The sequence below is a fragment of the Strix aluco genome, chromosome 4 (assembly GCF_031877795.1).
Source record: "Strix aluco isolate bStrAlu1 chromosome 4, bStrAlu1.hap1, whole genome shotgun sequence".
Classification (NCBI taxonomy): Eukaryota; Metazoa; Chordata; class Aves; order Strigiformes; family Strigidae; genus Strix; species Strix aluco.
This window is the reverse complement of record NC_133934.1, coordinates 70,683,586-70,711,511: the sequence shown is the minus strand read 5'-3', so window position 1 is coordinate 70,711,511 and position 27,926 is coordinate 70,683,586. Positions and strand designations below refer to the sequence as shown.

At 47.1% G+C, this 27,926-nt stretch overlaps 1 protein-coding gene across 4 annotated transcripts; it reads left to right on the top strand.

The window, feature by feature from the left end:
* Positions 1-2,509: 2,509 nt before the first annotated feature.
* Positions 2,510-27,926, top strand: NDNF (neuron derived neurotrophic factor). 4 transcript variants are annotated; one of them, XM_074823582.1, is made up of 5 exons: positions 2,510-2,626; positions 2,748-2,906; positions 23,618-23,806; positions 24,819-24,943; positions 25,865-27,926. In XM_074823582.1, exons 2-5 carry the CDS (start codon positions 2,887-2,889, stop codon positions 27,256-27,258), a joined length of 1,728 nt encoding a protein of 575 aa, XP_074679683.1. In that variant the 5' UTR covers positions 2,510-2,626; positions 2,748-2,886; the 3' UTR covers positions 27,259-27,926. The 4 variants fall into 4 exon arrangements, with proteins under 4 accessions (XP_074679683.1, XP_074679684.1, XP_074679685.1 ...); XM_074823583.1 differs by lacking the exon at positions 2,510-2,626 and having other exon boundaries at positions 2,737-2,906; XM_074823584.1 differs by lacking the exons at positions 2,510-2,626; positions 2,748-2,906 and adding an exon at positions 4,237-4,633.

Below are 27,926 nucleotides of genomic sequence, written 5' to 3'. Positions count from 1 at the left end.
TTATTTTTGTGCTGTTGGAGCAAAAAAATCTTGTTAATCAGTTCATAAAACAGTAGGATTAAAAAGAATGCACTGGAGGTGTAAAACAGTCAACACCAAGAGATTTTAAAGTTTAGCTTAAGAAATAAAACATAATTGGATAAAATAGGCAAGTAATGAGTTAAGGGCAACCCAAATGTGTAATTTCTTGGGGTCAGTGGCAATGCGTCAGTTTACACTGCAGCTGGGTAAAGCCTAGAGGGCATGTAACAGGGTGTCACAAAATTGTATTAACCACACTCTGCTGTTGAGGTGTCTTGTTTTATCCTTCTCCCACCAGCACTTTTAAGTGATGCAGGAGAAATATTGAGTTAAATGGCAAGCTGCACGCCAACTGCTGCACGTGCTTTTGATTTTTCTCAAGACGGGGTAAAGAAAATGTCTCTTATTAGAACAAGAAACCATAACTGAGGTGAGAAGGGAGCCGGCAGACTGCGTGCAGGATGCTTGATCTGCCGTGCTGCGGGTCGCAGTAGCTCCGTTTTTTTGGTGGAAGTGTGCTGGGCGCTGCTCCTTGCCTGCCTGCCTGCCCAGGCTGCACTTGGCGAAGCAGTAGCGCACTGGGGAAAGATGTCCTCATGGGCTTGTGCTTTGCCCAGCCCTGAAAGGCCATCACCTCTCACACAGGTCACTCTGCTTCAAGCAGCACCCATTTGCTGCCTAATGGGCAGAAGAAAAACTGGACCTCTTCTGACTCAGATGAAATCTGTGGCTCAGCCTCAGGCAAGCAAAACCCAGTAAGCAACATCAGTGTTTCTGCTGAGAGTAGGAGCATCATCTCTGTGCTCACAGTAAATGATTTCAGGTTTATCACTTATCTGCATGCTGTTGCTGCTCGGGCTCCACCTGGGCATTCACGTGTTGCTCCGTTGGGGAAGGCAGTGGCAGCTACCGAGCCAGACGCTTCCTAGACGCCTCTCGAGGCCCCTGCTGCCCAGCCCACTGCTCTTCTGAGAGAGTGAGCACTGTGTGATGCTGCATAACTAAAACCCATCATGGCCTATGAGGCATAATTGATTGATAAGTCCAGTTTAGCATCTCCGTTTCTGAGGTTAATAAGTAATGATACCCTTTCCCTAGCAACAAATGTTAAACGATGGATTACTGATAACAGATCTTCAGATCTGCATCACAATGGGAACCACATAATTGGGTGAAAAAAACAATATATACATGCAATTAAGCACACACATGCAAGCACACACAGTGTCATCTGTCCTCCACACCAAATGCACAGCAGCACTGGGTGCTAAAATTTGCAATGAATTATTTATATGATGAATTATCCCTCTTTCTCTCCTCCTAGAATATCCAATTGCCTATTTCCATTTTTGTTTCAGAAAGATTTATTATTCAGATTTATTCACTGGATAGCTTATTAAACATTTCCTCCTCTTTTTCTCCATAATACATAACATGCATCTTGTTTTCTCGTAGCACCTATCCATCCGTTCTAATAGTCTCCCAGTATGGTGAAACTGCGAAGAGCGCAATTGTTACCCAGACAGTTTACAGTCGCCTTTGTGAACCAATTACAGATGTTCCAAATTCAGATATTAATTTGCTCACTTAAGTCAAAACAGTTTCAGCCCCTGAGTAAATGATCCACAGCTACAGACGAAGATTGTGACTGCATGCGAACGAATAATTTGGTTCGCATCAGTATTTAGTGTGCAGGTCTTGAAATTCATTATTGTGCCCATTTTTGCTGGTAAAACTCAGTTCTTGGGAAGTCTTTGAGAGGGTGGAAGGACAAGGTGAGCGCTCAGAGCCAAGTCATTTAGAGGTTTGCTGATCATCTGCCCTTTTAGTTTCTCAGTCTTGCCGCACTGGCATAAAGAACAGCATTTTACAGTCAACGACTTCTCGCGCTGGGTGTTGTACGCTGCCATGCCTGGGACTTGTTCCTGTAAAGATTGTACAAACATGACTCATCTCTGGATTCAGGGAGTAGCATTGCAATAGCAATTTCCTACATGCTGTGATAGTACCTGGGACAGTTAAATGGATTTAAAAGGAATCACCTACCCACAAGAATTTTCCATTTTTTGGGCTTTCTTTGTTTGGTTTCCATTTAACTGGCTCCCAGACATTCAAGTAATTTTTAACATTTGAATCCTAAATTCGCCTTCCATATCTGTGTTTAGTACCTTTTGTACCTTGTAAATTTTGAGAACTGTGAATCTTGTTCTGAAAGTGTTTTAACTGTTCCTCTGGCTGGGAGTTGCTCTGTGCTACGCTTTAAATCACGATAGAGATTTACACTTGCGATAGAGGTAGAACTGCAAGCATCCAAAAAAAAGAGTTATCTATGCGCAGAGGAGTCGGTATTCACATACCTCAGTAAATAATATCCCAGGGATGTCATCCTGCTTCCCCTGGAATCACAAACAGTAATACCCTCTAAGAACAATAGCACTAAAACTGTCCTCGGGTTAAAAATAATCGGTTTGCCTGTGTGTGAAGCGCACAGTCTCAAGAGCTCTTTGGCTGGGTAGCAATATTTTACCTCTAATGACCTCAAACCGGAGCCAGCCATTTTTGCAGGCTCTACAGAGTACTGTTGTGCCACGAATTGTACCCGAAGGTAGCTGCCTGCCTTCACCTGAGCACATCCCTCTCTCCTGGCTCCTGCATGCCCCAAAGGTGGGGAAAAAATAGGCAGAATACACTGCATTTTCTTTACTAATTTTGGCTTTCTTATTTAGTCAGATTCTCCCATTTTGGATGATTGAATCTCTGCATCTTCTGCAGCAGAAGAGGAGCACGTGTAGTTTGCCGAGATTTTTTTTTCACTGAGGTGTTGCAGTTGGAGGCAAACGATCTTCTAGAAAGGAAGAAGTTGGGATGCTGTGTGCGAATACCAGGTATTTTTAGGTTTTCTTTAAATATGCACAAATAAATTCTAAACTTCTGTGTCTTTCCTCCTTTCCCCAAACTCCTACCCCTGAACCTCTTTGAAAACGATAGATATAGTTGTGAAATATGTAAAAACAGGGATGTGAGAACAGAAGGATAACTGGATGGGGGGTCCCATGGGGGTCTTTTTCTTAATCCTGGGTTTCTTTGGGTGAACTTATATTTTTGAGCAGACCCTTGGGCAGAGCGCTCGCTGGCTTGCAGCGAGTGACCCGGCTACTCCGTGAGCTGACAGAGCGGGAGGTAAGTGGCAGTAACTAATGGCAAATAGCAGAGCTCTGGACGGCTACGTGTCCCTGAAGACGTGAGCTCTTTTGGGGGTTGTGTCTTCACAGAGCGAAGCTGATTGTCACCCTACAGAATATGGCAGTTTGCATCCCTTCACTGAGGCTTCGCTGTCACATTTGCTCAGCTTGCTGAAAAGGATGTTTGGTTTTGTTTCTGCTCCCCAAATCTGTTGAAGTAGTAGGGAAGGAATGATTACCTTCAGGGAAATTACCCATCAGCTGCTATTGCTAATAAGTTGTTTAATGCTTGTGTAGCACTTGACGTTTTTATGACTGATGTGCCGAAAAAGAAACAAAAAAACCAGGGGGTTTGTTTTTAAATGGCAAAGGATACTTTCTGCCTTTTCGTTGCAGCTCCCAGGCAATAGTAAGAAAAATGTCCCTCGCTCCCCCAACCTGAAATCTGCCTGTGATCCAAACGTAACGAGGGAGAGAAGGTGAGAGGTTCCACATGTAGCTTCGGGACCCGTTTGCTAAATTGCAGGAGGGTTTAATAAATGCCGTTTCTCACGCATCCTTGACCACCCCTCCAGCCCTCTCTCCCGCGTCCATCGCCCTTGGGATGCTCCGCAGCGTTCCCACAACCCTTCAAGCAGCGGCTGCGTGAAAAAGAAAAGCGGGAGCGCTGCCCTCCCTCCTGTCTCTCCCAGCGTACCCCGTGTGTGTGTGTGTGTCCCCTCGCTGAGTCCCCCCGGCCCCACTTCCAGGCAGGATCCCACTTCCAAGATGGATGTTGAGCGGCTTCTCGCCGCGCAGCCACAGCGGCGGAGCCGAGCGCGGCACAAAGCGGGGCGGCGCGGCGCTGCCCCCCGCGGCTCTGCCGGGGCGGGGGGGGAAGCGGGGGGCCTCTCCCCCCCGGGGGCCCGGGGCTCCCCCGCGGGCCCGCCCCTCCGCGGAGCGGCGCGGTGGCGGGGCGGGGCGGCCGCGCCCGCGGGGCACCCCCTGCCCGCCCGCCCGCCCCGGCGGCAGCAGCGAGACGCGCCGGGCGCCGCCGCTCCGCGCCCCTCCGCGCCCCTCCGGCAAACTTTTGCCGGCGCTCAGCCGCCCCGCGGTTCCTCCGGGGAGGCGAAGTCGGGGCCGTGCCCTCGCCCCGGCCGGCAGCGGGTGCCCTGGGGAGGGGGCTCCCGGCTCCTTTTCCCTGCTTTTTATTGTTTTTCCTCCTTTTTTTTTTTTTTTTTTTTTTTTTTTTTTTCCCCGCGGGGAGGGGTGGGGAAGGCAAGGGGCTATAAAGCGCGAAGGGACGTGCGTGACACAATCCCCGTTGCAGCCCGTCCCCGCCGGAGCGGGGGGGTTAGGTAAACACCCGCCCCCCTAAAATAAAAAATAGCCCCCCGCCCTCCACCCCCGGGAGGGACGGGACGGGACGGGACAGGACCGGACGCCGCAAGGTAAGGCACCGGCACCGGGCTGGGGAAGCGGGGCCGCCCGCGCAGACCCCCCGGTGGCCGTCGGGGCGGCGGGGGCGGACGGGGGGCGCGGTGCACCCCCCCCATCAGCAGAGGGGACCCCTCGGTCAAAGCGGGGCGGGGGACGCGCCGCACCGAGCGGCCACCCCGGCGCGGTGTCTCCAGCCCCGCGTCCCGGCCCCGCGCTGCCGCGGCTTTTGCCGGGATGCTGCCGGTAGGAGCTCGGCTCCCCGCCGGCTCCCCCCTTCCCCTCTGAGGTTTGTTTTCCTCCTCCCCCCCCCCCCCCCCCCCCCCCCCCCCGTTTTTGCTCTCTTTCGGTGCCCCGCAGCCTGCGCTGCCGCCGGGAACCCCGGCGCCCGGAGCGGGTGTGTGCCGGGCAGGCAACGGCTCCGTCTTCGCCAGCATCATACTTGGTTTTTCGGGGGGGACGGGAAAAAAAAAAAAAGAAAAAAAAAAAAAAAAAAGGAAAGAAAACAAAAAGTGGCTACCAAAAAAAAGTAAACGGAAAACTCAACGGTGGGATGTAAGTGCTGAGATTTGCTACGTGCAGCTTGGGTCGTGTTTTTATTGCGACCGCGGAGAGACAATGGCTACAAAGCGTTGTTTAATCACTTGCAGATATAACTTTTATGCATTTAAACGTTCACAGTTAAAGGCTAGCGCAGATTTTTGAAAAGTGGTGATTCTCTGAGCGGTTTTGTTCTGGATGTATTTATCACTCGAGCGGTGACGTGCCCTGCTTTCCTCAGAGCGGTTAGCTTGGTGCCAGGGATGAGCGTGATCGTGTCCGTGCCGTGCTGCCCCGGGCAGTTCTGGAAATCCTTCCAGCGGGCACCTCCGGGAGCACGGCAGCCTCTGGGAGGCTGGTTTCAGGGCGCGGGTTGTGAAGCTCGTAGCGTCCCTTGGACTTTTGCTTCCCACCGAAGGATCTGGTTAGCATCCAGTTACAATCTTTAATTAAAACGCTTAAACAGTATCGCTGTTCTTGTGGCTTGACTGAGCTGCAGGAGGCGAGCTCAGAGGGGAGGCGAGGTCCCCAGCATAAATACACAGACCTCCCTGGACCGGCTGGCTGTTTGCGAGCAGATGCCATGCGACGTTCAGTGGCACAAGTGTGGCACTGTGTCTCCGTCGGAGCATCCTACCTTCAGGCTGCGTTGGCAGCCCCATCCAGCACCGTTGTACGATGGGCTTCCAGCCTAGGTGTACCGATTTCTTGCTTGGTCAAGCCAGCGAAGTTGTATCTGTGTAAAACTGGAAGAGACAAGAGCGATTTGAGGGTGAATTCCTCCCTGGGCGGTTGGCGGTGAGTGATTTATATGCTAGTGACCCTGGCGGGGCACTGCTGGCTTGGCCATAACCTGGTTTCCGTAAAAATAATGCTCAGGTGTTAGACATCGTCAGCACCCTTGGCCATGCTGTAAGGGAGCAGGGAGAAAAACTTTGTGATTCTGTTCAGGCTACTTGGAAAATCGCTGATTCTTAGCTATTTTAGGAATGGCATTTCAGATTGCTTCTTTTGAGGAATGCCTCATCCTCCCAGTCTCGCTCTCCTACCTCATAGCAAAATGTGTACCTGCGAGAGGGGAGCTGCCGCTGTCAGCTTTCTAGTACCACTAAAAGTCTCCGTGAGTACTTAGAGTCATGCCTAGGATTTAAAACTTGTTAATATTTGAAGGAGGAGAAGACTTTTTAAAACACTGATGGATTTTTATGTTCTAATTCGACCATTAAAAATGTAATGAAGCAGAAGTGTGTCGTAGTGCATCACGTGTGGGTACTGTATGCATTTGGGGTCCCGTGGCTGTGTTTCATCATGTTGTGAGATGAACAATCCCTGTTTCATGTGGAATTTCTGTGTCAGCAGATAATGAGCCCCTCTTAATTTGAAAGAGCTTTGTAGTATGTCTGAAAAATCCGTTCAGCTTTGTCATGTTTCTGTGATGAAGGACTGCGGGTGCATCACGCTGTCCTTGTTTCTGTGTGGCCCTGGACAGAAAACTCGGACTTTTCCGCTCCGGAGGGCGGGCACTGCAGCGTGTCATCACAGCCCTGCCAGCGAGGGGATGCGAGAGGAGCTGGCTGTTCCCTGGCGCCAGCAGCCACACCTGGCAGGCGGTGGCACACGCGTGACGTGCTGCTGGCGTCATCGGCCAGCGGGTCACCTCACGCCCCAGCCCCGCCCCAGGGGGAGTTCGGGCTTGGGTGCTCAGATGTGCAGTTTGAGAGGGAATTTGAACACTGTGTGGGATCCCACAGAGATTAATACAGGCGCCTTTTTTTAATTTTGAGAAGGTTGTCATGGAGGTGAGGCAGAGCTGCGTAGGATCGCCCTGCACGCCTGTTTTGTTGTGGATGACTACTTCGGAAACACCAAGGAAAAGCATTTAGGTTTCCCCAATGTTTATAAATACAATATGGTGCAAACTGTCAAGCAAGCTGTTCAAAATCACGTAACGCCTGTGCTGCCTTCCCTGTTCAGCTCGAATGCCTTCACCACACTCATCTGACGTTTAAAGCTGCCGGCACGCAGCTCTGGCCCATCTGCCGCGGTTTTTCCAGCGCGCCTCTCCTCCTTCTGCGAGCTGGGCTGGGGACACAGCAGTACGGGCAGGGTCAGTGCTGTGGCTCCTCTCGCGCCACGACCTGCTCATTGGAGCCTTGGGCCTCCTTCGGCGCCGTGCTGCTCCTGGCCGGCTCGGCGAGAGCCCAGGCTGCCCCAAAGCGTCCCGGCTCCTATGCCAAAACTGTGTGTAGGAGCAGAAACAGCGTCTTCAGGTCCGCTTTGTCCTCCTTAGATTTGTCCACCTAAGGTTTGTCCACCTTGGAGGTCCCCTGAAAATGAAGGGATAAAGCCCTTCCTGGGAGGTGCCCTGAAGCTAGCGATGGGCGGGTCACTGGTGCCAGGGGAGCAGGGGCTCACCTTGGCTGCGCAATGTGGTTTTGAGCCTCCAGCAGCGCGGTGGCTGCCGTTCCCCGTCTCCCGGCTTCAGAAGGGCTGGATGGGGCCTGTTTGCCCACCGTTTCACTCTGAAGTGTGCCAGGGTCTTCTGCCTTAATATGTATAAAAAGATGAGAAGTTTATTAAACTCAGACCCTGCTTTTTCTTCTACAATTTACATTCCGAAAGGCTGGTAATAAACAGTTTATTAAAAAGAAATCCTGATTTATTTCTGCAAATGGTTACGTTTCAAGCTGGTACCAAACGGGTTTGTAGGAGACCACCTTTTATGCTTCCCATGGCAGTTTAAAAGATTGCTAGAAAAATAATCCAGAATCTAAGCAGGTTTGGATAAAGGCAAGCCAGGACTGTACGTCAGGGTATGTGGTGCTTTTATGCAGCAAAGCGGCGGATTTTACCACAGAACATCTGGGTACTGGCTTCAGTTACAGCACAGATTTTAGTGGGATAGCAAGTCTTGTTTGGCTTTGTGTTCATTTTGAAGTCACTAAACTTTATATGAATCATAAAACTGTAAGCCCATTACTTCACTGTTTTCAAGGGGCTATTTCAGTCCTCCGTCAGGGCCTTGCATCTTTCCAGAGCTGGTTTTGTTTTACTGAGTGGGTATTTATCTTTTCGGTCACCAGCTTGCTTTCACAGGAGACAGATTTACTAATTTGTACCGATGGACACACCAGAGATGGTGGGTTTCCATTCGACCTTGCACATTCGAACGTGCACATTTTCTGCGTTAAGGGCAGTCTAATGAAAACTGCACATTTCTCATTCTGTGCATTCAAAGGGGCTGATGTTATTAACGTGGAAGACTATATAGCTGCTCTGGGCTACCAGTTCAACCACTCATGAGAGTTAAAGTAATGGGGGAGGTTTTGCTTTCTTTTTCTGTTTGATTATAAAATGCAGAGAAGAGTAGATCTGACTGAAGGAGGGGAGGGCCTCTTTCACGTAAGAAAACAAGTTTTCAAGTCCTTACAAAAGGGTGCAAATACTGGTGGGAATGCCCAGCATCGAGGAGGATAACCTCGACTAATTATAGATAAAGAAATACGTGTTTGGAATATAAGGCTTGTGTGGGAGTGTATAGGCAGCCCGTAAGACTAATGGTTACCTTGCTTACAGAGAATCCGGTGTCATATCGAATGCTGTTGAGCTCTGTATTTTGGTGTCACTGACTGTACAGGCAGGAGTGAAAGGAGAATAAATCAGAATTATGTTAAAGGAAAGAGAATATCTTAGGTAAGACCAGTGAGAAGGGACTCAAGTCCTGCTTGAGCTCTGCTAAATAGGAGCAGTGCAGTGAGTGAGCATTGCCTTGCAGAAAAGGCAGAGTACAGAAGCTGCGTTCACCACTTTGTTTTACATTATGTCTGAGAATACGCTACTTCTGTGACAAAAATCTTCATTAAATCAAACGGGGATAGCTTCTGCCTGAGAAGATGATTCAAATAAGCTAATGCTTATGGATGGATGGAAGGAGCTTTGAAGGCTGAGGAGATGTGATGTTTGAAAACTTTAACAAGATGTCATTAGGAGAGGAAGTATTTACCCTTAGATCGGGAAATAGGTCAGGGTAATAAATCATAACTCCAGGAGAATGTGCTTAAAGCTGGAAATAAATTAAGAGGGAGAGAGAGTAAATATTAAAAAGAAGTTTGTTCTTTCAGAATTAATTTTCTAATTTCCAGTATGCAAGGACACCCACTGAACAGGAGAAAGATAAGTGTTAACACAGAGCTGTAACAGGAACCAGCCCAAAATGTCATGACTGCATAGATGGCTTTGATTGCACCCTGGGGAGCACGTCAGTCGTGTGGGATGCATCAGAAGCAGGCAAAACATCGTCTTTTTCAGTTCATGTGCGAGATAGCTGATACTACAACTTCACCAAAAATGTGATGATCTGCTGGGGGATGGGTTTTAAATGCTGTTCAAGTAATCAGCAACATGAGCGGTCTGAGAACCCAGCCCTCCTGTCCACGACTGCTTTGATAAACAAAAGTATACCTGAGTTACCAGAGGGATGCAGGCAAATCCTATGCTGAGCATCTTTTGGTAGGCTGTGTCTTTCCACCTGGGCAGGGGTGAGCGAGCGCTCAAGTAACTGCAGTGTTTTCAGCGTTTCTCACAGATTGCTGAAGAGCATGCGGGGTTGTTCAGGTTTTAGCCTGAATCAAGACCAGTCTGGTTTTAGGGTAATTAAATTCAGTAGTTGGAGAGATGTTTGTTGCTTGTGTGACAGCTGAGATAAGAAGCAGTGGGTACTTACGGCGAGCACCTGGAAATCTGAAAAACAAAAGGCAATAATTTATCTTTCCTACTTCATTCCCCGCTCTGCGGGTCCGGATATGAGTGCCCCTCCAGCGTGACCCTCGCACGCTCACAACGTGACACGCCACTGAGGCCGACACTTCCCCTGTGATTTACAGGGGAAAAGCATTGTTTGCCTAATTGAGCATATTTCTTTCTTTTTTTTTTTTATTTAAGGAAAAGTAACTTTAAAGGGGTTGAAACTTTATTAGGATGTGAGAAAAAGGATGCTTTTCATCCTTCTCACTTTTAGCTTGCTCAGTACCAAAATACAGCAGCGCTAGACCAGCCGCAGCTCCTGCTGCAAAGGTGGGGAGGCAGGCGGGAGGCGCGACGGGATCGCAGGTTCTTCGCACATGTCTGCAGGGATTATTAAACAGGGTAGATGGTTTTCACAAAACGACTAGCATGTCGTGAAGACGTGAGCTCTCTCTCCCTCTGTCTCTCTCCTACTACTTTGTTTAGGTGCAGCAAATTTACGGCTAATTTGTTTATAGTCAAACAGTCTAAACGTGTCTCAGCATTTTGAAATCCAGAAACCTGATGCAAATTAAGCAGTTTACAGATCGGGATGATGATGGTGCAGGAAAGCCAAGTGTCTTGAAGCTGCCAGCTGGTCTCTGGATGTGAAGGAAAACATCAGTGAGCAGCGTTAACGGTTTCTAGTCCCCATTCTTTTTTTCTTTTGGCTTCTAAATCTGCATTTAATTCCCTGTGGGTTTTTTTTCTCCTGGGTAAGAATTACTTACTTGAGTATGATTTGTAGGACTAATAGGATCTTATCCTTATTTGGGGAAGACCCTAGGGGCTCTCTGAAACTGATTTTTCAGTAATGAGAAATAATGAATAAAAATCTAATAGTCCTAGGGGGTATTAAAGTTACAATTTTGCAGGGAAGATTTAATGTCAGTCAATTAAAACTTTTATAATCCTGTTATAGTACAATAGTTGAAAAAATGCATTCTAGGAAAAATAAGTAGGTTTAAACACCCTTTCACATCATGTGAACAAGTCTAACTTAATTTAACATTTGAATTAAGCAAGTATTTTAAAGGAAGAGTATAAGACATTTCTTGCAAGTGTGTGATAGCAGGGCAGCAGGCTCAGGGAAAGAAATGTGTTATGTTAATTTATGGAGCACGTTCTAATTCCCATTCATTTAAGAAAAAGCAGTTACAAAGTGTTTGTAAGAAAATCCAGGCAATTAGGGCTTTAACTAGAAAATGCAAAATTCATACACATCAGTGAGATGTACTTCCAGTAGGCCAAAAACACACTTCTGGCTCAGCCTTTTGCTCGCTCGCTTCATGGCCATCCCCACTCAGCACTACAGACTCGGTGTGGTTTTGTTCAGCCGGGGACTGTGAAGACCCCGACTCATGTCCCTCAGTGAAATGTGCACGTGGGGAGCGAAGTGGGACCCGGGGGGATCGTTCCTGTGGGCAGAGCCCCCTGCCCAGCTCCAGCCCAAACCTCTTGGGCCTGCTGAAATGCCTTGGGGCAACGAAGTACCAACAAACAGATACCTTTTTGAATTTACAGCTTTTTGGTTTTTACAATGCAGTATTAACGGTGGTGTTGAAATGACACTTTGTCCTTTAGCAGTAACTTTCATCTCAGGATCTCACAGCCTTTCGCAGTCGCTAGCAAAGGGACACCCCCAGAAGGCAGCGCTGGGTCCCACGCCACAGCTCTCGCCATGTCTTTCCCCTTCGGGAAAGAAATGCCCTTGGCACGCATTTCACCCATCTCTGAAGGCAGAAATTCCATCCTTCCCCTTCCCCTTCCCCTTCCCCTTCCCCTTCCCCTTCCCCTTCCCCTTCCCCTTCCCCTTCCCCTTCCCCTTCCCCTTCCCCTTCCCCTTCCCCTTCCCCTTCCCCTTCCCCTTCCCCTTCCCCTTCCCCTTCCCCTTCCCCTTCCCCTTCCCCTCCTTGCTGTCAACCAAGGATGTATGGTTTCCATAAGAAGGCCTGAAGGTTTGGGGTTGTTTGGATGTTCGCTCACCCACGACAATCTGACCTATCAGCCCATATGTGTTCCCTCTGCTTTTGTTCACAGTAACTAAAGGACTAACCTTTCACCTGCCAGTCTGGACAAATAAACACTGGCCCAGCAGTAGGGTGGAGCTGAAACTGACCCTTTCGATAATCTCATTTTTGAGATCCCTTATCACAGCTCTGCAGTTGACCCTGGCAGGTTTCAAACTCTTGTGGCACGTCCCTTCAGAGCGCCCGTCTTTTTGCACTTGGGAAAGACTTTACAGCTTGGTCATGCAGAAGTCTACCGGTTAGAAAATCCAGAAAGTGTTAGAAAGCCACCTTGAAGACTGGCAGCTTCCACACGTGCTCCTATCCTGCTTTGGTATGATGGGCTGGCGGCTAGCGAGCTGTGGTTGGACTCGTGGAGTCTCGTAACCTCTTCAGACCAATGCGTGTGTCAGCTCTGACCGTAGGCCCACCTGTGGCAGCAGTCTGCATGGCTGTGCCTCACCATCTCTCTGGGCAGGGACCGTTTTGCCCTTTGAAGGCAAATCCTTTCTCCGTCATGTGGCTCCTCAGCCCTGGAGATGTTCAGTGATGCTGGGTGAGCAGTGTCTGCTGAGCAGCTCAGGGCAGGCACAGGGGCTGCCTGGGTCCATAGCTCCTCCAGCACCTGGCCACGCTTGTGCCGAATCTTGAGCAACCTTGGGAGCCACCCCTGCAGCAGATGGTCTCTCTCCTCCTGCAAGGGTCCCCTCATGAACATTGGGAGTGCTCACTGCTGTCATTTGTCCCAGTGACTAGTGGGAGGATTAGGAAATGGGGGCCCGAGCCTCCACGCATGGGGCTGGGCAGGATGAATCTCACCCCCTGCTCTGCAAAGGTCAGGCCGTCAGGGGAAGCAGAAGTTTAGATTTTCTCTGAAGGTGGTGGGAAGTGTCAGGCACCACAGTGAGTGACCGCAGGTAGCTGCATTGAGAAATTCAGAGCAGCTAATGTCCTTTGCTAACAATTTGCACTAATTTACTGAGTTGTCCTCTATAGGAATCTGTGTCTTTTTTTCAAGCAGGATGCTAAGGAAATCAGTGCTGGTAGGGAATATTTAGCCAGCGTGAGCATTCCTACTTTTTCTTGCCCCTACCCACATCGTGTATAGAAGTGAGCATGCAAAAGAGGTAATTTTCTGAATGACACAAAGGAGAAGTGGTGAGGCTGATGGTCCTCCCTGTGATGTGGTTCACTTGCAATGGGCCATCCTGTTCTCTCACCCATCGCAGCCTCTGGGGAAGTCACTGTAGCTAATGGTGTGGCAAAGAAACTGTATGTGCTGCTTTCTAGGGACAGTGGGGATCAGCATGGGAGACGATATCCATGCTGAGTCTTGGAAAGTCTTTGCTGTTGTAACTGCAGCTGAGGTCTGCCCGTATTAATGCTGAGTGCAGTGGTAGAAATATGTAAATATCAATTTCTTTAGCACTACATTTGATACTTTCCATTTTCAAACACTTGACAAACGTTTACATATTTTCAGCAACCCTTTTCCAACTAGGAAAAATGTGACACAGCTTCTGTGAATTACCATGATATGTAACAAATCATTAGGAGAGCACCTTAAAGGTTCATTAAGGACTTGTAGAGCCTAAGATTTCCTTTGCATGCCTTTAAAGCTGAAGGCAGATAATATTAAAACTGAATCCAATTTTGGACACTAAATCCAATCAGAAAAATTTGGATTCTCATGATAATTAAGGAATTGCAAATTTTGGGGGATCACCAATCAGCATAACATGTATTATTGTGGTCATAAGTAATGTGGGCTAGACTCTTGATTCAGTAGAAAAAGTCATAGTTCCTTTGAAGTCAGCTGAGGATCTGGATTGCATGATTCAGGTGTAACTAAAAGCAACACAGGGATAAGACTGAAAAAATATAGGAAAGAACAGAATAAAATAGAAGGAACTATTTTCCCCTGTTCATATAAATTGTATTTTTTCATCCCATATCTAGTTAACTATGAGTGTTCTTGGACTGCAGAAACCTAGAATCCAACCTTACAATTGCATTTCACGCCAGATGCCTGCTGCTGTTTCTGTTTGAGTTCCTGTTGCTGTGTCTTTGCTCCGAAGATATCCACCGCCCCTGCAGACCACTGCGGACACCATCCCGGCAGCAGCGCAGGGATGCAGTTGCTTCCGCGGGAATCGGAGAATCGCCTCATGGGCATGAGCACTGCAATAGGGGTTGTTACTGGAGCTGGTGTCCTGCTTTGCTATTCCAGATGCCACAGGGCTTTCTGGAGAGCTGCTGCTTTTACTCTCCGTGCTATTGCAGGCATTACTGGTTGTTACTGGTTAGCCTGGAAGCACTGAGAAACACCAGGCAGTAAAAGCGAAGATACGGTAAAGTTGCAAATGAGAATTTTGGAGTAGCTGTTGCAGGAAAACTGTGTGTAGAGGTAGGGAAGTGGGCATGAATACTAATGTGCTTGGGCTGGCTGTGGTTTGTAATCCTGTGTACATGTGTGGTGTTGTTCCTGACACTGAAGAAAACTGCATGTCTGATGGAAGCTGAGGGAATTCACCTCTGTGCACTTAAAAGGGTTTCAAAGTAGTCAGCAATTTTTCCTTTTTAATTGTCTACCAGAAAGTAGGAGGGAAGAAATGTATAAGCGATTCCAGTGTGCTCATGGCACAGCTTTCTACAAAACATTGCTGGAGCTGCCGGAGGCTCGGCTTCCCCTGCTCCTGCCCTGCCAGTTGTGCCAGTGACCCGCAGCCCCTTGCCTGCCGCTGCCCCTCCCGCAGCCCCCGGCCCTGCGCGAGCCCCTCATTGTCTCCCCTTTAACAAACACCTTGTTGGCGGTGGGCAGCTGCCAGGCGAGGGGTGTTCCCCAAGCCCTAGCAGTGGCTCAAGCAACTTTAACTCCTGCAGGAGTTAATGACTTTGGGTTTATGTTTTAGCACTTTCCAAAGGTCCTTCTGACCTCCAGCCATAAGCCCCAATGGTTTGAGGGTGCAATGGCAGGATGCACAGACCCCGATTCTGCTCCAGCTCTATCATACCCTGATACTTCAGTCCTCCCTGTCCCTCGTGGGTTTTGGCAAGGGCACTTGCTCATAATGTCATTCAGAAGTATTCCAGAGAAACAGTGGGAAACTCTGTACCAAATACCAACATGCTTGTGTTGGTTGTAATTTGTAATTGTTTGTATGTGTTCCTCCCTGCTAATCCCCTTGCTGAAATTCATTATGGAGAGACAGTAACATACACTCAGAGAGCTGTGCTGAAGGCAGAATGACTTGGCCAAGGAAAGTAGCTATTGTTTTATGATTAAAGGAAGGGATTATATTGGGATTTCCTTGAACAAGGAAAGCTGCTGCCCCACTTTTATTGCTTGTAACAAGGGGATAATAATTACTCTCCATTATAAAACACCTCCAGATCTTGTGATGAAAGATTTGTGGTAGAGCTGTGTGGCATTCAGGGTTGGTTATCTTAAATGGCCTGGAGTTGTGCAAACCAAGATTTCTCTGCCTTATCTTTCTCCTACCGGGGCTCAACCCCTGCTGAGACTATGGAGAAAATTCCCCTTCTCCGAGCTGGGCATCTGACAGGAGATGTTCCTCTGGAAGAGCTGGCACCAGTCACCCATCCTGTGATGCTTGTCCTCTCTGGGAGCGATGTCTGACCACCTGGGGATTTTGTGCGGGCTTGGGAGGATGAGCAGATATGACGGTAAGGACAGAGGCCAGCCTGTGCTGGAGTGGCCAAGGGAAGCGGAGCTCGGCACGGGGAGCGAGCCGCCAACTGGCTGCCACCCCCTTCTCCAGCACGTCACTTCTTCCCGTGCTGCTGCCATCCCCTCGCAAGGAGAGGTATGAGAGAACAACTGAGCATTGTAACAGAGGTCGCTGGGGACTCACTGTTTGTTTGGTTTTGACGCTCACTGCTGAGTTGCATGGGCCGAGATGACTGTGAAGGAGAGAAGCGCTGGTATGTGGTCTCTGATTAAAAAAAGAAAAACTACGAGGCATTTCCTCAAGTGTCCCAAACGGCATCTCCTGGCTCAGCTGGTTTTTGAAGCATCCAACTACCACCAGCTCCAGGATGGCGATTTCAATGTAATCAGAGTTGAATCTGTTTCCACTCAAAGTGGAAAAATAAATAAGGCTCAGTTTAGAAACAAAATAGTCCATGTAAAATTTGATTTTTGATACCATATCTCCCTGAGCATGTTTGCTTTTCAACATATCTAATTTGAGACAGCTCCACATTTCACAATGTTACCCCTTCGGAGTTAACCTCTCCCCTAAGTTGTAGTTTGTTGCCACTGTTGTTCATTAAGATTTGGTGGAAATGTAGCCTTATTTCTTCATACCTTCTTATTTTTACATAGCTGGATTTTTTTCCCCATGCTACTGTAATTTGCTTTGCTAAAACAATGCTCCCAGCAAAGGAAAATCGCAGGTTGAATTGGAATTGCAAGAGGCGGTAGGTTAATCCACAGATTATTGACATGGTGGACCCTAAATGCTTCAAAGGCACTATTATAGTCCATCATGTCCGCGTGTATTTAGAGAGCCTTAATCCACGGATTACAGGTCTGTAAAGGCTCCTGCCCTCCCGGTTACAGCTGGTCCTGCCAACGGGAGCTGCCACGTCAAGCTGGCTGTGGTGCTACACAGAAATATTTCTCTTTAAAATCCGCAGAGACGGTGACACACCCCTGCGTCCCTGTCACGGCTGCATTCCTCTTCCCCCCCCATTCCATAGGGAAAGGCTTTGGGCCAGTGCACATCCCTGGTGGAGGGGCTGGCTGGGGCTGCGCTGGCCCAGCTCCTGGCGAGGCTCCTGCAGCCCTGCCTGGCCCGGGCTTTTCCCCAGGCACGAGGCAGGACCAGACAACAAGTTTTCAAGAACACTGCTTTTTTAAAAAGAAACCAACAAAGCCCAAATGAAAAGCATACCAAACGTTTTCCAGATCCTTTAGGGAATAGTAAGTATTAAATGGCAGGCCTTCACTTTTACCCTCTGATCTCCCCCTAAACAAACAAACCAAACAGCTCTCAGTAAATACTTAAAATTTCAAAGGCATTATTTTTCCTTGTTTGCACATTAAAAATAACTAATTGTATTACAGTTGAAATGGGTGGGTGCTTTTAAACTCCTCTTTTGCTGAGGTGATAACTCTGTATGCTGAGGTGCCTATATTTGTGTTATATATCTCTGGAAATGAAGTGTATAATGGAAAAGCTCACAGCCTCTTTATTTGCAGTGTTCCTATAATAAGTCAAAGAATTCACACAGTGCCCTTTTATTTCCGAAGCTGGACTTAAATCACGTCAATAAATCTACAGACTTATTATGAGATGCAGCATGGGTAATGTAAACAACCAAAAAAACCTCCAACACACCAGAGTTTAAAAATAGGATGTAAGGAGGAAAAAAAGTTAACCATCCATACAATAAAAAGAGAAGAAATGCAACACAAAAGCACTGTGGAAGGCAGTGCCTTGAAATTATCCTCACTAAATTACAGTCATGCACTTTCCACTCTCTGTAATTAAACATTAGGGTTTATTTATTCCAGATGCATTTGCTTCAAACCCAGATCTTTTGTTTTGTTTTGTTATTGTAAATCCTTTACAGGTCTCTGTGACCTGCAGACAGCTGAGAATCAAAGCAAATGATTTCCATAGATCAAGACACTTGAAGATGACTTGTGAGTAGTACTGGCATTGCATGTGGTGAATCTAATAGTCTTGCTCCCTTTTTACAGAGTGTAGGTATATTCAGTGACATTGAGCCTTCCTGTGAGTGCCCGTGTCTGTGCGTGAAATAAATGCACAGTGAAACCTGAACACGATTACACAACTGCTTTGATCCCAAACAGCCAAACAAAATGGATTCTTGGCTTGCTGGGTGGGATTTCTGTGATGGGATGTAAGCAGGGAGCGTCTGATACCTCCTGGGGTACAACCTGTGCAATTGCGGTATTTTGCTGGAAAAAAAATGGCTTGCTTTGGGCAGACACAGAATACTGTAGGCTTGGTCAGCGAAATCAAAAATTAGGTGATTTTATCTGCCCCTGAGGCTGCCCATTTCTGACTTTGGTTGAGGATGTACCCACCCCGCTGATCCCACAGCCTGCGGGGAAGAGCCCGTGAGGTGCTGCTGCAGTTCTGGCTGATTTGTCCCCTAACTCAGAACCTAAGTTCTGCAACCAGTTGCAAATTCCATTATCCTCACCATTTCTGCTTATAATTGCAGTTTACAGATAGTTGCAGACCTTTCGTATAGATGTAGTTTGTTACGCAGAGGTCTTAAAGGCTGAACAGAGGACTTCCGTACGTGGGATTTTGGAAGGGTTGTGTAAGGCTCACTGCCCGAGTGGAAATCATTAAAAAGGAATGAATTGTAATCATCATAAAATCTATGATCCGATTTAACGATAATTTTCATGTATATGCTTATAGCTCAGATTTATCAAATGGTCAGACTGCTGCTTTATTTATACTTTCTGAAGGGAAAAAACCCACAACCTCTGGCAAGGTGGTAAATTTAGAGGTGTTTAAAATAATTTATATCCCACTCCAAATGTACAGCATGCATTTTTAATCTGTTGCTCTATCTAGATAAATACATATAGCTTCATTAAGTAAGCCTCTTCCCAGGTGTTGCTGTTGCTACCAGAATGTTTGTGCAGCCCAGGAGCTGCTCAGCTGGGGACAGGACCGCTGCCTTCCAGGTTAAAATAAAAGGAAACCCCGGCCACCTGCCACGACCACCGCTGTCCTGGCAGCATGCAGCCTGCCCAGGCTTGGTGGCCCTGCGGCCAGTGAGCAAAACTGGGTGGCCCTGTCCGGCTGGAAGGTGGGCTGGGAGCAGCCCTGCCTGGGGGGAGATGGGGACCCCCTGGGTGCTCCCTGCTCGCAGTCTGCCTCCCCCAAGTGGGCCAGTGTGCAGGGGGGATGGAAAAAGAGAAAAGAAAGAAAAAAGAAAATTTTTTTCCCTTTCTTTTGGAAATGAAAGAATGTACAAGCAAGCCATATTTTCTCAAGGATGTTTTTAGTCTCTGGTTGCTGGCCTAGAGCTGCTGGCATCTGCGTGTGCCATCCTGGTCCCTCAAGCTGCGTCAGGTTTTTACCTTTCATTTTGTGCCGTGCTCATGGTTGCTGCGTGGGATCTCCCTCACCTCTAGCAGTGTCGGGAAGGTAGGTGTCCTGGCACGGCCGGGCTGACAAACGATCCCTCTCCCCTGTGCCCGAGTGTTACCTCCTGGAGTGCCAGCTTTCTACTGAATCCCCTGCTCTGCCCCTGCTCCAGCGTCAGCCTTGCCCATGGGGATGGGGCCGCAGGGTTACCTTTGCGCTCTGTTCAGAGAGTTTGGGGAAAAAGTGAGAGGTAAAGATGGGCCATTAGAGGGCACTTTTGCAATCCTGGAGAAGGAAAACGGTGCTTATTATTTCACTTAGGACTGTTTATTTTGGCGCTCTCTTAAATTCAGTGATAAACAGCAGGCAAATCCCTCCAGTCAGCAGGAATATATCAATAAAATATTGACTCAGAGTTTAAAAGAAAAGAAAACAAGACGAACTTGTAGAAAAAGGAATAAAAGGCATTTAGGAGGTGGCACAGTCTGGAGAATAAAAAAATCACACAACGTATTTCATGTAATTTGTATGGCTTTACAGTGCAGCGCTTAGGCCTCAGCTTGTACCTGGCTTCTAAAAACGAAACCAGCTCAGAGCATGGCACACCAAGACAAGAAAATTGTTTGTTGGAGGTGTCTGAGGGCTGGGTGGGAGAGCACGAATTCACGCACTCAATCTAGTGAGTGCATTCTCTGAGGGACTCTGTCAAAGTCATTGCCCAGTGGTGAACTTGCCCAGAAAGAAACATGGGGCCAATAAATGATATTTTTGCTTTCCCCTTGATGTTTTGTGTGAGTAAACTATAGAGGATTTAGCTTTAAACTCTGCCAAATTATAATGAGTGCACTGCAAAAAATAAATCGGCTTATTAACTGGTGTGAAAGGGTGGTATAACACTGACAGCATGGTTTCCAGAAACTGTGAGTGAGTTTTGGATGCCTCTTTGCTGTTGAGACGTCCTGCTTTTGGAAGTGTTGTGCATGAAAATTGGGCCCATTTTAAGCCTCTGAGGTTGGATATGTCAAAATGAAAGCACTCAATCCTATTTGCTTGTAAAGGAGCAAAGATTATAAAACTTTTCTTTTTCAGTAACCTTGAGAGGTTTGCCAAGCTATTTCATGTATGGGATGGGCCAGTGCTGCTGGCCCAGGCTGGGCAGGAATCACAGAACTAACCTTAATGTGTCTTTTGTGGTTATTTTTAGGCTGAAATGCTTTTACAGTTAGGCAAAGAATTTAAAGACAAATCTGTACTTTGACACTACACCATGGTTGTTAACGGGGACAGGAGTTTTTTAAGTGAATTAGCTAGTGAAATTATTTAAAAAGTGAAGTTTAGCCTGGGTAGTCCTACAATCAAAATGCGTTTATTTTAATAGAGGTTACATTGCACTGTAAATGACTATGGGAATATACAAGATTGCAATTTCAGGGGGTTCATGCGGAGGACGCTGTCTGCACAAAGTGTCAGAGTTTCTTACCTAACCAAATAATCTGCTGTAACTGTTGTGATTAAGTTGGAAGGAATTTCTTCCCTGTTGGCCAACGATAATACTTGAAAAATCAATAAACAGCGTGTTAGAGCACACGAAACTCATCCTGCTTTGTGTCAGAGGAGGTTTCTGCTGACTTTGGTGACTCAAGTCAGCAAGTATTTTGACTTACGATCTTTGCTCCGAAAGGTCAAATGTCATTAACTTTGCTGATAAGTATCAACACTTCAGTCTGAATTCGAGGAAATATGTCTGTTGTCATCAAAAGCTAAGTCAGAACCTGGCTGGGATAAATTTTGACAAACTCTGGGAAAGCTAAATCGGGATTTAACTATAAGTAGCAATTGCACGTCTTAGTAAAGTCCTTTACTACTTTCCCATCTGTAGGGCAGAGCACTGCTGTAACCTGTTATTAAAACATCCTGAACAATAACAAAGTGCACAATTTGAGACCTGTGAGCGCTGGAGCTGAAGCATTACAAGCCCTGCCATCGGGGAACCGTGGCTGTGTGTTGCTCTTGACAGGTTATAGCTGAATAAATAAGGGCGCAGCCTTCTCCAACTACAAAATAACGTTTGGCAGCCTCGGCACAAGCAGGGCTTCCCTGCCAGACAAGCAGGGTCATCGACCAGCAAGCTCGCCGCAGGGCCCTCCAGCACACTTGCCGCCCTCTCGCATGGGGCTCTTCCACGGTCTCTGTGCCCACCTGGGACACAACCATGGGGGAAACTCTGCCAGGTGAACCTCAAGCATTCGCTTTCATCTTTCCCGTGGTTTTCCACTCAGGAAGGGGAGGATCTGGTGGCAAATACAGGAATATGTGGTGGGCTGGGGAGGGAGAAAGCTAAGGAAGGCGTAGCAGCCCTTGGTGTGAGGGAAGGCACGAGTGAAAGGAGGAGAAGATAAAATTGCATCCTGTCAAGGGAGTTTTCAGTACATGTCACTTGTGGCTTATGGTTACTTCGGGGTTTGCTACATATTTTCTCCTCCTTCTTGCATCACCAGTTTCAGTGAGAAAATAGGGAGATGAAGGACAGGGACCGAGGTGGGCAGCACAAGTTAGAGAAAACAGTAGAAAGTGGAGTGGGAATGAGCTGATGTAATGGGGCCAGGGACAACAGAGAGGAGGGGAGGGGGTGAGCGGGGGGAAACTGTATTGTGGGTAGAAGGAGTAATTAAATAATGATGTTAGAGGCAGAGGAAGCAATATGAGGGCAAAAATAGCCGTCCATGAGCCTTGCTGGTGTCAGGAGACCTTCTGTCCTGCGCGTGGGTGGCCGTCTTTAGCTGTACTGGGAGAAGGACAGACTGCAGGACAGGCAGATGCTGGAGCCTCCTCTCACAGTGGGGCTAGAGGCAGCAGGCAGGGAGGATTTGGGAAGATTTTGTCAGGAGCTCAGGGGTGAAAAAGAGGACGAGACCCCATGCTGCCTGTGGTGAACTTCCACATTTGGGATGCTGGTGCCTGCAGCGAGCTTCAGTGATGATGAGAGGGGCAGAGGCTGGCAGGCTGCTGGCCACTGGCCTCCATGAAGAGGAGAGTGGGAAGAGGCACGCGGGGATTTTGGGGCTGTTGGGGAGCGGGTCTTGCTGAAAGCTCCCAAAGGGCCAGAGCATGTGGGCTGGGGTGAGGAGGAGGTCCCGTGCCTTGACTACAACGGCCTCCAGTGGCTCCTTTGGGGTTTTTGGAAGGTAAAGCCATGGGAGGGGGGAGGAGGTGGCTGCCAGGGCTTCCCTCAGGGGTGCTGCTTTATATTTTCATGAAGTGCTTGAAGGGGAAGAGCAATTTTATTATGGCTTAGACTATGCCGCTTCTCAAGGAGCTTTATATTTACTATTTTTACATAAAATATTAGAGAAAAATCAAGTGGAGGAGAAAAAAATGCCCAGTCTCAACAGCAGAGTTGATCTTAAAGGTAAAAAGAGTTTGTTATAAAGCCATAGTCAACTGACAGCACAGTACAAGGAATGGTGCATGACTGCACATTCAGCCAAGTAACAAGATAAAACTGTTCCTGCCAGCTCAGCTTTTTATTATGCTTCTTCCCAAAGTCAGTGGCTACCACAATTTAGGTAATGGCCTAAACCTCTTTTTTCTATTTTTAAAAATGTTATAATTTAGCAATTTAAACTTGCTATACTTGTACCAGAAATGGGCTTTTTTTACCCCCTACCACCCCCCCCATACCAGAGCTATTACAGATGAGATCATCTACTGTACCGAAAGGAGATTTCCAGCCTGTCCCACTGTATATGTTAGGGTAGTCATTACTGACCTAGTTGTAGACATAATAATGAAGGGCTGAGATTATGAATTATTATGCCTAATTTGTAAGGGATTCTCTGCTTTTGTGTTTTGCAATTCCCATCAGGCTTGAGGATTAAGCCCTGCTGAATTGCATGCTAATACCAATGTGCTTTGAATATGTGTGGGCTTATATCACATGTTTTCCTAATTCACTATTTTTATAAGGAACAATTTCATTGGAAATATTTACTTTTCAAAGGATTGCTGGAAGCCCCACCAAAATCTCTGAAGGAAAGCGAATTTGATGTACCCTCCATCTGCTCTGTGCTTACTCTAGCTCTCATGTCCAGCGAGCTCTATTTCTGCTATGGCAAAACATCAAACTATAGCTCTACCAATGCAGGTGGAAGGCTTTTGCTCTTAATAAGAGGGAGAGATACCAATTTGCAAGCAGTGCATGGGCTTGCTTTCAATTACAGTTCAAGATGGAAAAATCTTATTTACATACTTTATCCAAGCGCTGTGACGATGCGAGCTTATTCCTTACAGTATGTATTGCTCGTGCTTGTACGGCAGTACAGTGAAAGTGCCTGCAAAACATAAAAAGCATGTGACATTGTTATAGGTATGCCCGTGTTTCAGCAGTCAAACAGCCCACAGGAGCCGCAAGAGTTTGCAGCTAGTCGAGTCAGCGACCGTGGGTCATGAACAAACTGGTGCTTTGCTGCGGTCTCACCCACCAGTGTGGGACAAGCTGGCGGCAGCTCCGGCTGCCCGTGGTGCGGCCCTCCTCAGGTGGGACTCCCTGTCGTTGCTGTAGGATGCTCCTGCTGCGCTGCCCGCTGCTGCTGCTGCTGCTGCCGCTCGGCTCCAGGCCCCAGAAATTACCAACCAGAGATGAGGAGCTCTTCCAAATGCAGATCCGGGACAAAGCATTTTTTCATGATTCGTCAGTCATCCCAGATGGAGCTGAAATTAGCAGCTACCTCTTCCGAGACACCCCTAAAAGGTATTTCTGTCCAGCTCGAGTGAGGAAGTTGTACTTTGAAGATACTAGCTTTATTTGCTGGGTGTTTTGAAATAAAAACTGTATCCAAACAGAAAAATACAAATGCCAGCATTCTGTCTGGTGAAGTAAGTTGCTGTGCAACTCTTCATCCCAATCTGGCCTCCCCAGCTGAGGGTCTATCCAATTTATTTGATTTTTGGGATAAGCGCAGAGCTCCCACAGACCACAGAAGTTCCCTGAAGTGGGGCCACTAACCATGTCTGGAGGCAAAGGGAGAGGGAAGGAAATTAGAAACTACAGGCTTACCCCACCACACTTGTCTCTCTTCATTATTTCATATTGTGCTTTAAAGAAACAGCGTAAGCCAGTCTGGTCTGAACTCCCCACTTCCCAACCTCAACCCTATGGATCAGAAAATACTGAGGTTAGACTGGGGAAGAATCTGAGGCTTCAAAGAGTTCAGGGAAGACCAGCATTGCCACCTTCCTCCTCATATCACACACCTTCTTCAGCCTTCATTGGTGAGAAACAGTTTACAATAAATGAGGTGTAGTGCTTGAGGGGATGCGGAAGGACAGCTGAATGTGTGTGTATCTGTATGTGCTTCTAGGGCCCTTGCCTGGACATAGTGTTCTGTTTTGAAGAGCATATCCCTAAATTCCAGGAAAGATCCCCTTTCCCTCATTTATTCCTTTGTGACCATTTATACTGTATAGTTAGTGTAGGGCTAAAAAGTGAAGCTGATGGAGGGGAGGGCAGGGGGCCAGAAACCCTCTGCTGTGTCTTGACAAGCAAAGTGTGAACTCTACACCGTCTTAGTGGGGGGACTCCCCTTACCTCCTTAGCTCTCGCCCACCAGCCTTTCCACATTACCTCTGCACACGCTTGCCTGTAAGTAATGCTTTTGTCTCTGTTGCTCCACCAAGATCAACCTTGATTGTGTCAAGACAGTCCCTGCTAGTTGGCTGCCATCAGGATTTATTGATGTATGGGTCTGTTAAACTTCTCCTAGGTATTTCTTTGTGGTTGAAGAGGACAACACTCCCTTAGCAGTGACAGTGACACCATGCGATGCCCCTCTGGAGTGGAAACTGAGTGTGCAAGAGCTCCCAGAGGAAGCCAGTGGAGAAGGTTCAGGTAACAAACCATCAACGACTTCCCTTGCACCTCAGAGACCTGCTTTTCTTCTGGATTTGAAGCCCCTCAAAGCAGTCTCGGCGTGACGCTGAGTCTCGCAGCAGGCCCATCTTTATGATCTCCTCTTGTTTGGATCTTCAGCCCCAATCCTGCCGTTGTGCAGGAAACTGGGAGCAGGTAGCAATATGACAAGGAAAAGGTCTGTAAAAAAGTAAAAGTAAAAGCTGAGGTTATAGTGTATCCAGAGTGCACTGGATGCTGCCACAACAAACTGTGTTTGCCCAGAGTAACTTGGTTTCACAGGGGCTTTGCTGTGAGCTGGGTACACAAATAAGAACTGGAGAGACAGGGCTTGCATTGCAGCAGGGCTGAGCTTGCTTTTGAGGGGAGTCGTCTGTGGACATGGAGCTTATTTGGAAATAGCCATATAATTACTACTCAAGAGAGAAAAGGTCTTAGGCTTCCAGAGCCTTTCACATGAGTGCTAAAATGTCATACACACCACATTGTATGGTATACACACCTTTGGCCCCCACTGTATTTAGGCACAAAATTTTAGTGTGACTCAGAGGGCCAAAGCTAAGGGCCCGAGTCTGGAAACAGGCAGCAGGGTCAGTGGGAAACTGTATGGCATCTCCACATTGGATGCTTGAAGTACTCTAGTGGGAGGTATTAGCTGCCATTCATGAGACTCTGTTAATAGTGATGAGGTGCAGTTTCTATTGTGTTTGGTTTTAACCCGAGTGCCAAACCAATTTCCCTCTCTGATTTCAGATAAGCATTGATTACGTCCTCCTCAGAAGACAAAACCTTCCTTTTTCATCTCACTTTTGTATTTTATGTAGAAATGTCTGTTAGAATTTTATTTTCTCATATTTCAGATTGTGTCTGTACAAATGTTTTTCTTTGCTTGTAATCTAGGTGAACCAGAACCTCTTGAGCAACAGAAACAGCAAATTACTAATGAGGAAGGCACAGAGCTGTTCTCTTACAGAGGCAATGATGTTGAGTACTTTGTGTCCTCTAGTTCCCCATCTGGTTTGTACCAACTAGATCTGCTGTCGACAGAGAAAGATACACATTTTAAAGTGTATGCAACCACTACTCCAGAGTCGGACCAACCTTATCCTGAATTACCTTATGATCCCAGAATCGATGTCACTTCTCTGGGACGTACAACAGTGACACTGGCGTGGAAACCAAGTCCCACTGCCTCCTTACTGAAACAGCCAATTCAGTATTGCATCGTCATCAATAAAGAACACAATTTCAAAAGCCTCTGTGCTGTTGAAGCCAAGCTCAGTTCTGATGATGCTTTCATGATGGCTCCAAAACCAGGTCTGGATTTCAGTCCGTTTGACTTTGCCCATTTTGGCTTTCCCTCAGACAACAACTCTGGCAAAGAACGTGGTTTCCTAAAATCATCATCAAAGTTTGGGCGCCAAATATCCTCAAAGCCTAGAGTTGACCTACATAAAGTTTGTATCGGGAACAAGAACATCTTCACAGTGTCTGACCTGAAGCCCGATACACAGTACTACTTTGACATGTTCGCAGTAAATACCAACACTAACATGAGCACCGCATACATTGGTACCTTTGCCAGAACGAAGGAGGAGGCTAAACAGAAAACAGTCGAACTGAAGGACGGCAAAGTTACAGATGTATTCATCAAGAGAAAGGGAGCCAAATTTCTACGGTTTGCTCCCGTTTCATCTCACCAAAAAGTCACCTTCTCCATTCATTCATGCCTGGATGCTGTTCAGATCCAAGTTAGAAGAGATGGAAAACTTCTCTTGTCTCAAAACGTGGAGGGTGTGCGGCAGTTCCAGCTTCGAGGAAAAGCAAAAGCTAAATATCTCATTAGGCTGAAAGGAAGCAAAAAAGGTGCTTCTATGCTGAAGATCCTGGCTACAACAAGGCCTAACAAGCAGTCATTTCCTTCTCTTCCTGAAGACACACGAATCAAAGCCTTTGACAAACTCCGCACGTGTTCTTCGGTCACAGTGGCATGGCTGGGCACGCAGGAGAGAAACAAATTTTGCATCTACAGAAGGGAAGTGGATGACAATTACAATGAAGAGCAGAAGAAAAGAGAGCAGAACCAGTGCTTGGGTCCAGATACAAGGAAGAAATCAGAAAAGGTTCTCTGTAAATACTTCCACAGCCAGAACATCCAGAAAGCAGTGACCACAGAGACAATCAGAGGCCTGCAGCCTGGCAAGTCCTACCTGCTGGATGTTTATGTGATAGGGCACGGTGGGCAGTCTGTGAAATACCAGAGCAAATTGGTGAAAACAAGGAAGTTCTGTTAGTGCCCCTGTACATAGAATTATATGGAACTCCAGTCTGAACATAATCCTACTTCCAAGTATACGGATTGACTACTTGCACAGCTGAGAAGTTGTGACCTGTATTTGTACTGTGTAGAAAAGATATCAACTTGTATATTTATGTTTACATAAGTAATTGTCTGGAGGAACTGAGGCTGGTGCTCTCTGGTAGCATCTGGCAACGGTACTATCATGTGTCTGGTGACCCACATGTGATGCTCAGTAGATGTCCAAGGTAGCAGGAAACCTCGAAGGAACTGGCACTCCTTTGCTTCCATATTGCATGAACTGCTTCTAAATTATTTTATACTTAAAAGGCTGAGACACATCATTTTTCCAGCTTGTTATTCACACACAAAACTCACAGACATACACCCTTTCTCTCAGTGTAGATGGTAGGGTTTCTGTAAATTATTTTATAGAGTCTTGTTTGAAATGTTTATGTTTCTATGATTGTAAACTATTAAAATCTCTCCCCAATAAAATACAGATCTAAACTAAGTATTAACTGGGCTGCACATGAAGCAGTTTCATTGCTAATGTAAATTCTTACCTAGCTGATTTTCATGTTTAAATACTGTATGTATTTCATGTACAAAGTTGCCATAACGTTATATTCCTGTACATAAAATTAAAAATATTAGATTATA